Source organism: Heloderma suspectum, chromosome 2 (assembly GCF_057233095.1).
Source record: "Heloderma suspectum isolate Gila_16-S chromosome 2, 16-S_ref, whole genome shotgun sequence".
Lineage (NCBI taxonomy): Eukaryota > Metazoa > Chordata > Lepidosauria > Squamata > Helodermatidae > Heloderma > Heloderma suspectum.
The window spans coordinates 4,224,217-4,237,080 of record NC_139459.1 but is presented as its reverse complement, the minus strand read 5'-3'; the positions used below and the strand labels follow the sequence as shown (position 1 = coordinate 4,237,080).

The 12,864-nt window shown below is 55.2% G+C and overlaps 1 protein-coding gene across 1 annotated transcript in view; it reads left to right on the top strand.

Moving 5' to 3' along the window:
• Positions 1-1,765: 1,765 nt before the first annotated feature.
• ARID3C (AT-rich interaction domain 3C) overlaps positions 1,766-12,864 on the top strand; it is a 33,831-nt gene continuing 22,732 nt past the window's right edge. Inside the window, exons 1-5 of the mRNA XM_084841314.1 lie at positions 1,766-2,394; positions 4,668-4,754; positions 4,974-5,056; positions 5,647-5,750; positions 7,235-7,307. Of these exons, the coding sequence (XP_084697440.1) occupies positions 1,766-2,394; positions 4,668-4,754; positions 4,974-5,056; positions 5,647-5,750; positions 7,235-7,307 (976 nt within the window). The remainder of the gene's footprint in view (positions 2,395-4,667; positions 4,755-4,973; positions 5,057-5,646; positions 5,751-7,234; positions 7,308-12,864) is intronic.

Genomic DNA, 12,864 nt, shown 5'->3' with positions numbered 1-12,864 from the left:
CAGCTGAACCTCTTCTGAAAGGGAGTTCCACAGTCGGGGTGCCACTGCTGAGAAGTCCCTGCCACATGTGGCGGCCCCACGGGGCACATTCCTCAAGGGTACCGCAAGCAAAGCCTCCCTGGCCTATGTTAAATCCTGGGTTGGTTGGTGCTGGGGAAGGTGGTCACCTGTTCACATGATACTAACACCCCCCCTCCCCACACGCTGTTCTCTTGCCTGCAAACATTTTCAGTGGCACCATGTTCAAGCAGCAACACCATTACAGATGTCTGGCTGAATGTCTTTGGCTGGGTGGCACAGTGGTGAGAAGAGCTACGATTTGGGTTGGCACCTCACCCCCGGACACCAGGCCATGGGCTTTCACATCCCTTGCTGAGGCCGCTGAGGCTGCCTCCTCTCCACCTCTGTGCTTCCCTGCTGTCGTGATTTCCACGTGTGCTGCCTGGGAGAGGTACCTGGACAACAGGCCCACGGAGGAGGTGGGCAGGAGGAGCGGCAGCTGCCCTTGCCTCCTGCCCTGGCGAGGGGCCACAGCTGAGCCTTGGAGTGTGTGACAGGGGGCTGGGCGATTCCGGGAATTGCAGTCCACCCCGTCTGGAGGGTGTCAGGTTGGGAAGTCTGAACTCCCTGATGGCAGTGTTGGGCCGGACGAGGCGAAGGTGGCCAGCCCCAGCCCTGGGTCTTCAAAGGTCTCTGAGGAGCCATTGTTTCCCCTCCTGCAGCTTTCCTCTTAACCGAGTAGAGAAGCAGCATCTTGCAGAATTCCCTTTCCTCCAAAAAATACCTACACCTAAAAAAAGGATACTGTAGAGCTGGAAAAAGTGCAGGAAAGGGCAGCTAAAATGATCAAGGGGCTGGAGCACTCCCCCCATGAGGGAAGGTTACAACAGCTGGGACCGTTTAGCTTGGAGAAAAGGCGAGTGAGGGGAGAGATGATAGAGGTGTACTAAATTATGCATGGTGTGGAGAAATTGGATAGGGAGACATTTTTCTCCCCCTCTCATAATACCTCTAGTGTACTGTAGTGTAGATGTAGTGATGGCCACCAACTTGGATGGCTTTAAAAGGGGGTTGGACAAATTCTTGGAGGAAATTTGTCCTTCTAGTGGCTACTGGTTACTGGTCTTGATGGCTATGTGCTACCTCCAGTACCTGAGCTGGTATTCCTCTGTACACCAGCTGCTGGGGAACATGGGTGAGAGAGTGCTGTTGCGCTCGTGTCCTGCTTGTGGTACTGCCTGTGGCACTGGAGGTGGCACACAGCCATCAGGACTAGTAGCCATGGATAGCCTTCTCCTCCAGAAATTTGTCTAACCCCCTTTGAAAGCCATCCAAGTTGGTGGCCACCACTGCATCTTGTGGCAGCGATTCCATAGTTTGACTCTGTGCTGTGTGAAGAAGGACTTCCTTTGATCTGTCTTGAATCTCCCAGCAGTCAGCTTCGTGGGATGACCCCACTAGGTTCTAGTAGTATGAGGGGGGGGGAGTCTCCCTTTGCCATCCTCCGAACCTCCCTCGGAGGAGGGACGTGGAGAGGTCCCCAGGTGGTGAGGCTCCTCCTCCTCCCCTGTGGCCTTCCAAGATCCGTCCATAGCCAGAGCGCCCCAGCGGGAATGACAAGGCACCCCTGAGTCCTCGCCACTCTGCCGGCCGGCCTTTTGAGTGCTCGTCCCCTTGGCTTCTTCTGGGCAATTATCCCAGCTCCGAAGCATGCCCTGAACATGGCTCGGACCCATTTCTCGTTCCTCTTTGCTTTTTGCTCGCCATGCTGCTGCAGAGAAGCCAGTCGCAGCGGAGCGTCCCAGCAGAAGGGCATCAGAGAAGGGCTGCCACACAGCCAGGCTCCAAGCCAGCGGGCTGCTGGGAATGCTGCCAGTTCAGTGGTTATCTGGACTGCAGCCATGGATTGACTGTGTCACAGCCTGCATTATCAGGGAGGCTGGGAAGATGTCTGGCCTGGGAGGAAGCCAAGACTCAGGGCAGGAGAGTTTGTTGCCGCCTCAAACGCGAGCTGCTGTGTGAACAGAGAGTGGGCTCAGGGCTGCCTGCCAGACTAGGAAGGTCCACTCACCAGGGCAGCAGGCTACAGCAGGAGGCTGGCTGGCAGCATTGCGGGAAGCCAGAGCTGGGCGGCAGTGGAGTTGTTCTGGAGGACAGGTCTTGGTTGGTTGCCGGCTGTCCGCAAGGAGAAGCACGCGGCAGGAGCAAGGCAGGCGGGCAGCAGGGAGCTCGTTTCAGGGTGACTAGTATGGCCGATCTCCAGGTTTCGGCACATGCATGTAAAATGCACCCACGGGAACATTCGAGTGCCACGCACTGCCTGGATGTTGTGCCTGCTTCCTGGGTTGGCAAGACTCCCGGGGAACTCGCGATAGCAGATCACAGGAGAATTGGGTTTTTTCCTAGCATATCTTTAACCAAAAGACAAAATCAACTTGGTTTTTAATGCATTGGATATTAAATGAGTGCAGCATGTAGCAGGCAGAATTAGGAACATCAGAAGCTGCCTTAAACCAAGACTGACCCTTGATCCACCTAGCCCAGTATTGTCGACACAGACTGGCAGCAGCAGCTGTCTGAGGTTTCAGGCAGGAATTTTCCAAGCACTACTGGAAAACGCCGGGGATTGAACCTGGGACCTTCTGCATGCCAAGCAGGGGCTCTGCCACGGAGCTACAGCCTCTTGCTAGCCTCTGGCAACTTGTTGTAGGGCGTGGTGGCTCACGTGTAAGAATAGGGCTGTTACAAACATGACCGTCGTTTTAGTGGTGTCATGTCAGAGTCTATGCTAGAGACCAGGCTCCCCCAACCTGGTGCCCTCCAGATGCTTTGGAGTACAACTCCCACCAGCCCCAGCCAGCATTGCCAAGTGTCTAGGATGCTAAGAGATGTAGTCCAAAACATCTGGAAGGCACCAGGTGGGGGGAGGCTGCTATGGACCCTCCCCACAGAGATATTGATTCGTTTAAGGTATTTTCACGGTGCTTTTTCTAAGCTTGCCCTTGTTTTGGGCCCCCTGATATTATTGGCAGTGAGCACTTGGTTAAAGCTCTGCTGTTCACTTCCCAGGGCTTTGGGACACCCCCTACCCCAGCCCCTTGACCTGAGCCCAGAGCAATCCCACCCTGTTCCTTCCACCAGAAGGCTTTTGGCCTTTGCCAGTGCTTTTCTGAGTTTGGCTCAGAGAGGGCAGCTGGGAAGGCCCTTGCCACGGGGCCCTCTAGATGTTTTTGGACTACAACTCCCACACGAGAGGGGCTGTCGCTCAGTGGCGGAGCCCCTGCTTTGAATGCATGATCCCAGGTCCAGTTCTTGGCATCTCCATGTAGGACAGGGAAGATCCTGCCAGAAACCCTGCAGAGCCGCTGCTGCTGCCAGTCTGTGTATACAATACTGGGCTTGATGGACCAAGGGTCTGACTCAGTATAGGGCAGCTTCCAATGCTCCATCACTGACAATTGGCCATGCTGGCTGGGGCTCATGGGACATGTAGTCGAGAACATCTGGAAGGCAGCAAGATGGGCAAGGCTGCCGGGAGACGGCATCCCAGCCACCTGGCTGGCCACCAAAGGGTTAACAGTGACAGCCGTGATCTGGCTTCTCTCCTGCTGGCCTGATGCCCATTCCCCACGAGTCGTGCCAAGTCTCTGCCGTGTCACAGCTTCGGCCGCAGATTCTGATCTAATGAGATGCGTCCGGTTAACCCGGCGTCCCAGCCTCCTGCAACTTCCTTTGTGCTCAGGAATGTGATTTGCTGGCAGTTTTGAAGCTCTGGGCAATGAGAGGGCCTGTGCCAGGCTGGGAGAGGGCAGAGGGCATCCCAGCCAGCATCCCTGTCCAAGCCCAGGGGTTTTCCCTTCTGTAGAACAGCACAAAGTCTGCCTCCCCACTTACACGGACTCCGCTATTTCTCTTGCTGCTGCTTCCGAATGTTTGCTTATGCCAGCGTTCTCCAACCTGGTACCCTCCAGATGTGTTGGACTGCAACTCCCATCATACCCAGCCAGCACGCATGTCGGAGAAATCCATTTAGTGGGTGGAGTTTGATGGGTTTTCCTAGGCTCAGCCCCCTGGACTTTGTCCCAGTTCCTGCTGCAGCGCCCAACTTGATCTGCAGCAAGTCGGGCCAATTCATGGGTTTTACGGGAATTTTGCATATTTTAGGGGGAAGGTTTTGCAATATGTGCAAATTTCTAAGCGATTTGAGCAAACTATGGGCAAATTTGCACAGATTACGCAAATCAGGGCTGAATTTGCACACATTTGGCTGTCATTTGCACAAATTGCTCGGAAATTTGTGCAAAATGCAGAACCTTCTCCCCAAATGCACAAAAAAGTTCCTGGAGTTCGGGGAACAGCCCGCAGCTTGGCTCGCAGACTCAAAGTGAGCCGTACATGCTGTGGAATGCCATTGAACCAAAGAAGAGCTGGATTTTCCCGTGACAGACGTCCCGGAGTCCATACACTTTGAAAGCCAGGGAGAGGGGTGCTCCAAGGGACAGAGTGATATGCCTGCCCCCTGCCCCTGCTGCAGCGCAGCCCACCCCTCAGGGGGCCCAAGGCTGCCCATGGCAGGGGCCGTGCCAAGGGGTGCCAGGGGCATGCTTTCACTCAGATGGGCCGGCACAGTGTGGCCAGCTCTGACAGCTGCGTCCGTTTACTTGCAGCCCTCGCTGTATCAAACTGAGGGCTATTCCAACCGACGTGGAGCCAGGTCCCTTTGCTCGTTTAAAAGAGGTGGAGGAGGAGTGTCTGTACTGTGCCCTTCCAAATTTTGCCCCCCCAAAACTGGATTTGCCTTTTACGTGCACACCTAGAGTATTTGCATGTATCTGCTTTTCTTGCATCATTTATTCCCCTTTCGGCCAGTCAGGGAGGAGGGGCAATGAAGCCCTGCCAGCTGGGAGTCCTGATCAGCTCCATCTCCGGATTCCTCAGGCACAGCCCACACCTTTTCCAGGCTCCTGTTGCAGCCTTAAGAACGAGAAACTTGCTTTTTGTAAAACTGGAAGTGGGGATTCCCCAATGCTGGATTCTGGGCTGCTGGGCTCGCATGGTGCGACTGTGGGGGCTGTGTGTACACCAGTTGCTGGGGAACATGGGCAGAAGGGTGCTGTTGCATGTCCTATTTGTGGGTTTCCTGTGGGCAGCTGGTTGGCCACTGTGGGAACAGAATGCTGGATTCATGGACCTTGTTCTGATCCAGTGTGGCTCTTCTTATCTTCTTATGTGTGGGCCAGTGCATAACACCCTTGCTCCTGCTTTTCATGGGTACAAAGCTGCAAAATGTCACACTGCAAGCAGTACTTTTGCAAGTAACCCATGGGCCTGGCAGGGCTCAGTTTGGACCCCTGCTTGTATCCAGCATGGTTTGTGCAAATGTAATGTTTCCAAGAAGGGGAACCTGCCCAGAGAGGAGTATTTCCATTGCAGTTAATTTTATTTGGCTGCTGAGTTTCGAGTCAGATCAGAAGCCCCCACCCCGGGTTTTGTTGCCAAGGGGCAGGAAGACACAAACTCTGGCAAAGTGGAGAGGGGCCCAGCAGCCCCCTCCCTCCCCATCAATTTTACTCTGCTGGAGCCTGGATAATAGAGGTCAGAGGTCAGTAGGGGGCTGGCCCCATCTTGCTAATTGCCCTGATGTAGGGGAGGAGGAGGAAGGGGGGGATGCAATCCCTACAGGTGTCAACCCAGGCTCAACAGAGATTGCCGAGTGCCATCAAATATTTATTTCTTCCACCCGCACAAAGGTGAAAGGTCGCTGCTGTGGAGGGCCGGGAGGGGCAGCTATGGCTCCCTTGGGGTGTAGCGAGCTGCTTTCCTCCACTGTCCAGGCTGGGAAGAGCCAATTGTCCAGACGAGGCGCCCTTTGGATCTCACGCCCGGGTCGTGCTGGATGGGCGGAATGAATTAGGCGCTCCTTTGGGCACAGGGGCCGGACCTGGATGGCAAATGAGGGAGGCAAACGGGGGGGGGGGCTGTTTTTGTGGGGGAGGGATGGATCTCCTCTTCAGGAGGAAGGGGAGGAACTGCAAGTGAAAAGTGAGGAGAAGCCCCCTTCTGGAGCAGGATGGGTTCCTTTCGAGGTCTTAACAAGGGTGCCCCTAGTTAAAAATAAATAAATCTGTTCGTCTGCAAAATTATCAGCTGAGAAGGGAACTTGCAAGCATGTGTTCAAGCCTTGAGATACAAGCCGTTCAGGGGTTTGACAAGTGGAGCTCCCATTTCTGGGAGGCTGATGCTGCTGGATGTGAGTGCTGGGCTAGTGGCAGCTAGATCACTGGGGCCAGCTTTGTGGCAGGTTGGCACGGGGGGGGGGAGGGATGGATGCTGGGAGAGCCTTTGAAATGGATAGAAGACTCAATATGGCCTGGGAGAACTGAGAGGGGGGAAGCAGCTGGTTGTGATGGCTGTAAGAGAGAGCAGCCTTCCCCAACTGGGGCCCTCCAGATGGTTGGTCTACAACTCCCAGCATCCCCAGATGCTGGGAGTTTTAGTCCAACACAGCTGGAGGGTCCCAGGTTGGGCGAGACTGGGGGGAGCACGAACACTTTGCATTTAACAACAACAACAGCCTCTTCCCAAATAATTCTGTGGCAGGAAAAAGCCGAATTCTGTGATTCAATTTGTACAATTTGTGCAAATATGCCTAATTTCTCTCATTTTGCATAATTTATCTTGCGGCACTCCTTATGTTGCATGGTGTATTCTGGTCTTATTGGTGGTGGAGGTGATGCGGTGAAGCCCCCACCCCTAGCTACTGGCAACCTTGGTAAGCATTTCCTCCGGCTCCCGAGATTTTAGCAGGTTGCCCCTTGGACACTTGCAAGCGCACCTTCCCACCATAAGGGCTAGAATCTTGATTCCGCAGCCCCCAAGGAAGAACGCTGGAATCGGCTGAATTCTACACCCAGAGTCACAATCTGCGCTTTTCTTGGAATCGAGAGGTGCCCTCAGCCTTGGATATAACTCGCCTGTTACAGCATATAAACGGGGTGGTGCCCTGGAGTCCAGATTACATTTTGGGGAAGACCGACTGGGGATCATGGGGATGCAACCCCCACCTCAGTTTCTCCAAGGACACAGGGATGTATCATCTGTTCCCCCATCAGCACAACCGCTGTTGACCTTCTGGGTCCTTTGGTGAGGCTTGGGGTCAGCTGGTGTGCGTTGGCCTCCAGGAGGGTTTACTCAAGCTCTGCTAATATCCTGCCTTGTTCTTTCCCACATGCAGCTCTATGAACTGGATGGTGACCCCAAGCGCAAGGAGTTCCTGGATGATTTGTTTGGCTTCATGCAGAAGAGAGGTGAGTCCGATGATCCTCTTGGTCGATAGTCCCAAACGGCAGGAAAGACGAGGTGAGCTGAGGACGGTGTTGTGGTGGTGAGGGGCTTCGGACTGCTGCACTCCGCCCTCCAGGCGTGGGTTCTTTGTCCAGGTGGCCTGGGACCACCAGCCTCTTGCCTCTCTCTTCCCAGAGGACAGCCGGAAAGGCACGCGTCTGCGCAGGCATCAGCTGGGGGAGCCCAAGACGCTGTCTCGGCAGACTGGGTGCTTCTGGGGTGTGGAGGAAGCAGTAACTCTTGCCCTAGTCAAATGACCACAGCATCCTGGGCCAGGAAGCCGAGATGCCCGCGCACCCACGGAGCATGCTGATGGCCTCAGGTGGGGGGACCTGGTGTTCTGGTGCCCACCGATCTCTCGGGGAGCTCCGAAACTCTGCAGGACCTCTGTTTCAAGGAAAACTCTGCAGAGCCCACACAAGGGCGTGAAACCAGGCCCTCTTGCTTCAGCCACCGAAGGGGAAAGAAAAAGCTTTGCGTTTGATCTTCTCCCCCTCCGGAGCAGCTGAGCAGCCTAGTGCAGCAAACCACACATCTCCTCTCTCCCCATCAGCCTGGGAGAGGCAGGGAACCGCCAGCCCACAGGAAGCGACAGCTTCCTCTGCCTCTTCGCGTACAGAGACAGGAGAGGGACAAGGGGCCCCCAGCCTGTCTTTCCTCTCTACCCCCAGCTCCAGCCTGGGCATCAGGACACGAAAGGGGGCAGGTTGCAGAGTGGGGGCGGAGGGGTTCGCCTTCAAGGCAGTGTGGAAAACATGCCACTCCCCCGCCTCCCCCCCCGCCCTTTCAGTGGCAGGGCAGAAGCCGTCCTGCTTTGCTTTGCTTTGCTGCAGAGGATAAGGACAGTCTCGCTGCCTGCAGGAGATGGAGCCGGCCCCTGGGAAAATGCGTACAAACTGTGCCATGAATCCCCCTCCCCGAACCACAGAACAGTTATTGCTCGGCATTCACTGCGTGGTGAGAAAAACAAACACTCGTGTCAAAGGAATGAAGATGTTTTACAGGGCGGCATCTTGTCTCCTGTCTAAAAAAACTTGGAGAAAGCTTGAGCCCAGTTTCTCCTAATCTGTATTTAAGGCAGCCTTCCCCAGAACCTGGCACCCTCCAGATGTGTTGGACTACACCTTCCATCACTCCCAGCCAGCATGATGGGTTTTGTAGTCCAAGACTTCAGTAGCGTGCCCAGGCTGGGGAAGGCTGATTTAAGGCAACCAGAGGTGAATATGAAGATCTCTGCAATAACGGCCTTCGCCAACATCTTTCTCCGGGAGCTTGTTTCTTTAAACAATTCCTGCCGTGTGTCCCCCCCACCCCACCCCCCTTCGGCCTCCCCCTCCCAGTTAATTAGTGCAACATTAACCTCTGCCTGGGGTTTTATTTCCTATCGAGCTGCATGTTCATTAATCCCGATGCTGGCAAAGGGCTCTAATTGATGGCAGCCCCCGGACGGCATTGGCTGCAGTTTGGGAGGCTTTTGAAAATTGTTCTGTGGCTCGATGGGGGATTGGGAGGGAGAGGTCAAAGGTTAAAGCATTTATCGAATCACCTCAATTGCTGGAGCTTCCTATTTATCCCGCCTGGCCCTGATAACAAAACCCAGCACCGATTTCCAATGCGGGCGCCGCTGTCCGTCAAAGGCCCGCGCATGGTTCCAGGACCGGCAGAAAACTGCGCTCCGCGTCCTGCTGTGGAGTAGAGGAGCTCCTGCCACGCCCCCCCCCCGCCAGTCCCACTCTGTTACAATGCCAGGGTTCAGCCCTGAAAATCAGGAAGCGATATTAAAAGCAAGAATGCATTCGAACACTTGCAGAGTTCTTTCTTTTTACTCTGAGCCGCTGTGTTTTGGTGCCACATTATTGCTCAAGTCAGCAAGCTCAGCAGAAGGTGGGCGAGAGATTGCCCATGTAGAGGTGACCGTATTGGACAAGGGCCGGCCCCTTGAGATGGGCGGCTGCTCTTGGCTGCTTGGAGTGACCTCTTTGGCTGTGATGGGCCATAGCATAAGCTGTGGAGGACAGGGCTAGCAGTGGCTATTTACCATGACTGCCAAGAGCAGAACCTCCATGTTCAGTGACAGTGTACCTCTGAGTTCTGGATGCCTTGTGAAAAGAGGAGGGCGTGGCATGGAAGCAACTGTTGCACACAGGCCTTGATGGACCCATCGTGGGCATTCTTAGGTTTTTATATCTCTGTATTGATGAGCCCATTCAGGGTGGCTCACAATGATGGAGGCAGCTGAAAAGGGTCCCCACACGTGGTGCAGTGTTGCCTGCAGTTCCTCCTGTGCCAGCCACGCTGACGTGAATGGGCGCTTTGCGAGAGCAGAGGAGCAGCTGGGAGCTATTGCACACGCAGCTGCCACTAGATCAAATCCGGTGCTCTCTTGTGCTCGTTCCAGGGCAGCTCGCCTTGGAGAACCTCTGGGCTGCTTTGTGCCCCACAGGTCAGGTCTGTGCTTCTCCCACTCTGACCCACTTAATATCATATATACTTATGATTAACACATTCCTATCCCACCTTCCATCATGGAACTCAAGGCAGCGTATGGGAGACTGCCTGCGTATTTCCCAGGCAATCTCCCAAGGAGACAGCATCTTGTGCCTTCAGCAGGGCTGGCGTCAATGGTAGGCATGGCTGGGCACTTGCCAAGGGCCCACACTCCAGCAGGGGCCCACTGCAAAGAGCCCCCTGGAGTTGCTCCTCCTCTTCGCCATGGCAACCTGCTTGTTCGCCTGCTGATCGCTCTGGCCCAGGCGGCGGTGGTGGTGGTGAGGAGGAGGAGCAGGAGATGCCCCAGCCTACTTGCTCCCTGGCTCTCTGCCTGTCGAGCGAGCGAGTGGGAGCGAGGATGGGGAAGAGGATGAGGAGCAATAGCAGTCAATGACAAGGGTGGTGAGAGGGTGCACTCTCTGAGGGAGGGGCCCCATGAGCTCCAGAGCTTCAGGCACCGGCTTTCGGATGATGTTCGTGGAATCCAGGAGCCAGAGGGATAGAACCTTTGCCTTCCCCTGCAGTGGTGCTCCTGTATTTCCCTTTCCCCCAGTCCTTCCCTCGGGGTCACCCGCATACAGCGGTTTGCCTCCCCATACCTGAGATTGCAGCCTGTTTAGTCCCTTCCATGCAAAGCAATTGGGGGGGGGATTCAGAGGTAACCCCACCCCCATATCTGCACGGCCCTTTCACTTGCATAGGGGCGTGGTTCTTTGGGCAGTGCACCTCTCCTTCTTCGGTGACCCCAGAATCCAGTCTCAGTCCTCCTCTCCCAAGGCGAGGGTCTCCTCTGTCCCAGCCTTCCCGTGGTCTCCTTCGGCAAGCCATGCCACAACCTGCCCCAGGGGCGCTGCGCAACGTTTCGTCAAGCCACCGAGCCAAGCCGCCTGCTGCAAGGGAAAGGAACTATCCCCCCGCCCCCCACCCCCTAACCAAGCAAGTGAAAACGCCAAGGGACTGTTGACAATTTAACTGCGGGGGAAACTCCGTCCCAGTCTTAAACCAGATCCAGTTGACCCCAGGCTTAACCCCCTTGCCGCACCTCCCCAAGGGGAAGGGCCTCGTCCCACCAGCAGGCATCGGAGGTGCTGCAGGCAGCCCGAGCTGGGCGGACGGTGACACAGGCGGACGGTGACACAGCCGCGTCCCCGACCCGCTCCACCTGACACAAGATTCATGGGAGCTCTGCGGCATGCGGGCCTCATTATTCTAGCCAAGCTAATTAACTGGCTCTCTCCTGGCTGAGATAAGGGTGCTAATTAACAGCCATTCTCCCTGGCTGTACATCTGTACTGGAGGGGCCTTTGTGAGGCTCCTGCCATCGGCGGCTGAGGGATCGAATCCCTCAGGGGATGGGGGGCTGCTTCCCCAGGGAGGGGCCTGGTCGATACCCATAAATCCACCGCAGGGAGATAAGAGCCAGGAGGCTCAGCCCTTCTCTGCCCGGAGCATCGATCCTGGGGAAGGGATAAATAACCCGAGTCTTGTGGCTTCCTGGTTGGCATTAATCTGCCTGCTGGTCCCTTGGACAAGGGCTAATCGCCTGTGGCGATCTGCGTCTCCATTAGGGCTTCACAAAAGGGACAGAGGCAGGAATGATGGCACCCTTTAGCCACTGCCTGCCTGTGACAAAGAGGGAACCTGCACAGGGTTGAGAGGCAGCATAGCTCAGACTTCCCCACACCTGGCTGGGGGTGCTGGGAGTTGTAGTTCAAGAAATCCAGCGGTCACCAGGTTGGAGAAGGTCGGCGTAGACCCACGTGTGAAAGATTAAGCCTGCCTTCTGGGACTTCTCCCAGACATGAGGTTTGCTAGTGCAGCTGCCTCTGGCAGAGGATTTCGGGTACGTTAAGAGTGGCTGAGCAGGATCTGATGCGGCCCTGCCCTCAGAGGCCCTCTGAAGCAAGAGCAAGAGCCTCTGTCTGTGGAGAATCCGTGGAAGAAGATTTATGTGTGGACCTTCCATCTCAAGCCAAGCCTGCCCTGGGTGCAAATCCCGCTTTGGCCAAGGACTTGCTGGGTGGTTCCTTTGCCAGTCACACTCTTTCCGCCTCAAAATTCCCAGCAGTAATTCTAACTCCCATGAGCCATTTGCTTCACCAGGAGGGCCAGATAAAGATGGTTTAAGATTTACAAATGGGGAATGATTTATCAAAGCCTTTTGCAACCTGGTTGCCCTCCAGAGGTTTCAGACCTTAACTCCCATCAACCCGAGCCAGCATGGGCAATAGCCAGGAAGCTGGGTGTTGTAGTCCCAAACACCTGGGGGGCATCAGGTTGGGCAAGGCTCAGGTATGCATCATGATGGCGACAATAATAAATACACCTCACGTTTCCATACCACATTAAAATATGTCATACAGCTTATCTCAGTAATCTTTACAACACCCCTGTAATTTAGGCCAGCATTATTGTATTGCAGCTGGGGAGAGAGGCTTGTGTAAAGCAACCACACGAGTTCATGGTACAGTGAGATTTGAACTATAGCCCCCCACAAGAGGCCACGACTCCCTCCATTCTGTCCTGTCTCTGTGGAAAGAAGACCAAACAAGATCTTCCTTTTGGATGAACCTTTCTGCAAAGCCCGCAGCTGACGAAAGATACCACGTGAGGTGTCAGAAGCAGCAGCTGTGCTACGATTCAGGGGCTCCAGCCCAGGTTGTCTGCTATCACTGAAGGCTTGCCAAGTGCACCCCGCTTCTTCGAAAGCAGAGCCACCTCCATCCTCCCACATCAGCCCTGCGAGGGAGCGCTGTCTTCTTTCACTTCGCAGCTGGAGAACTGAGGCTGGTCAGGCTCGACTTCCCAAGGGCCACAGCCTCCCTTCTTATGCCTGAGGCTGGGGGCAGAGTTCCCCAGTCAGTGGTTATGGCTTGCAGGCCAGTTGGAGTCCCCACATTCCTCATCTTAGAAATGTTGGCCTTAGGAGAAGGACATGGAACTATAAAGCCACCCAGCGTGGCCGTTGAAAGCCCTGCCTTGTGCCCCCAGCTGGCTTCTGAGATCTCCCTGGAATGCCATTCATGCAAG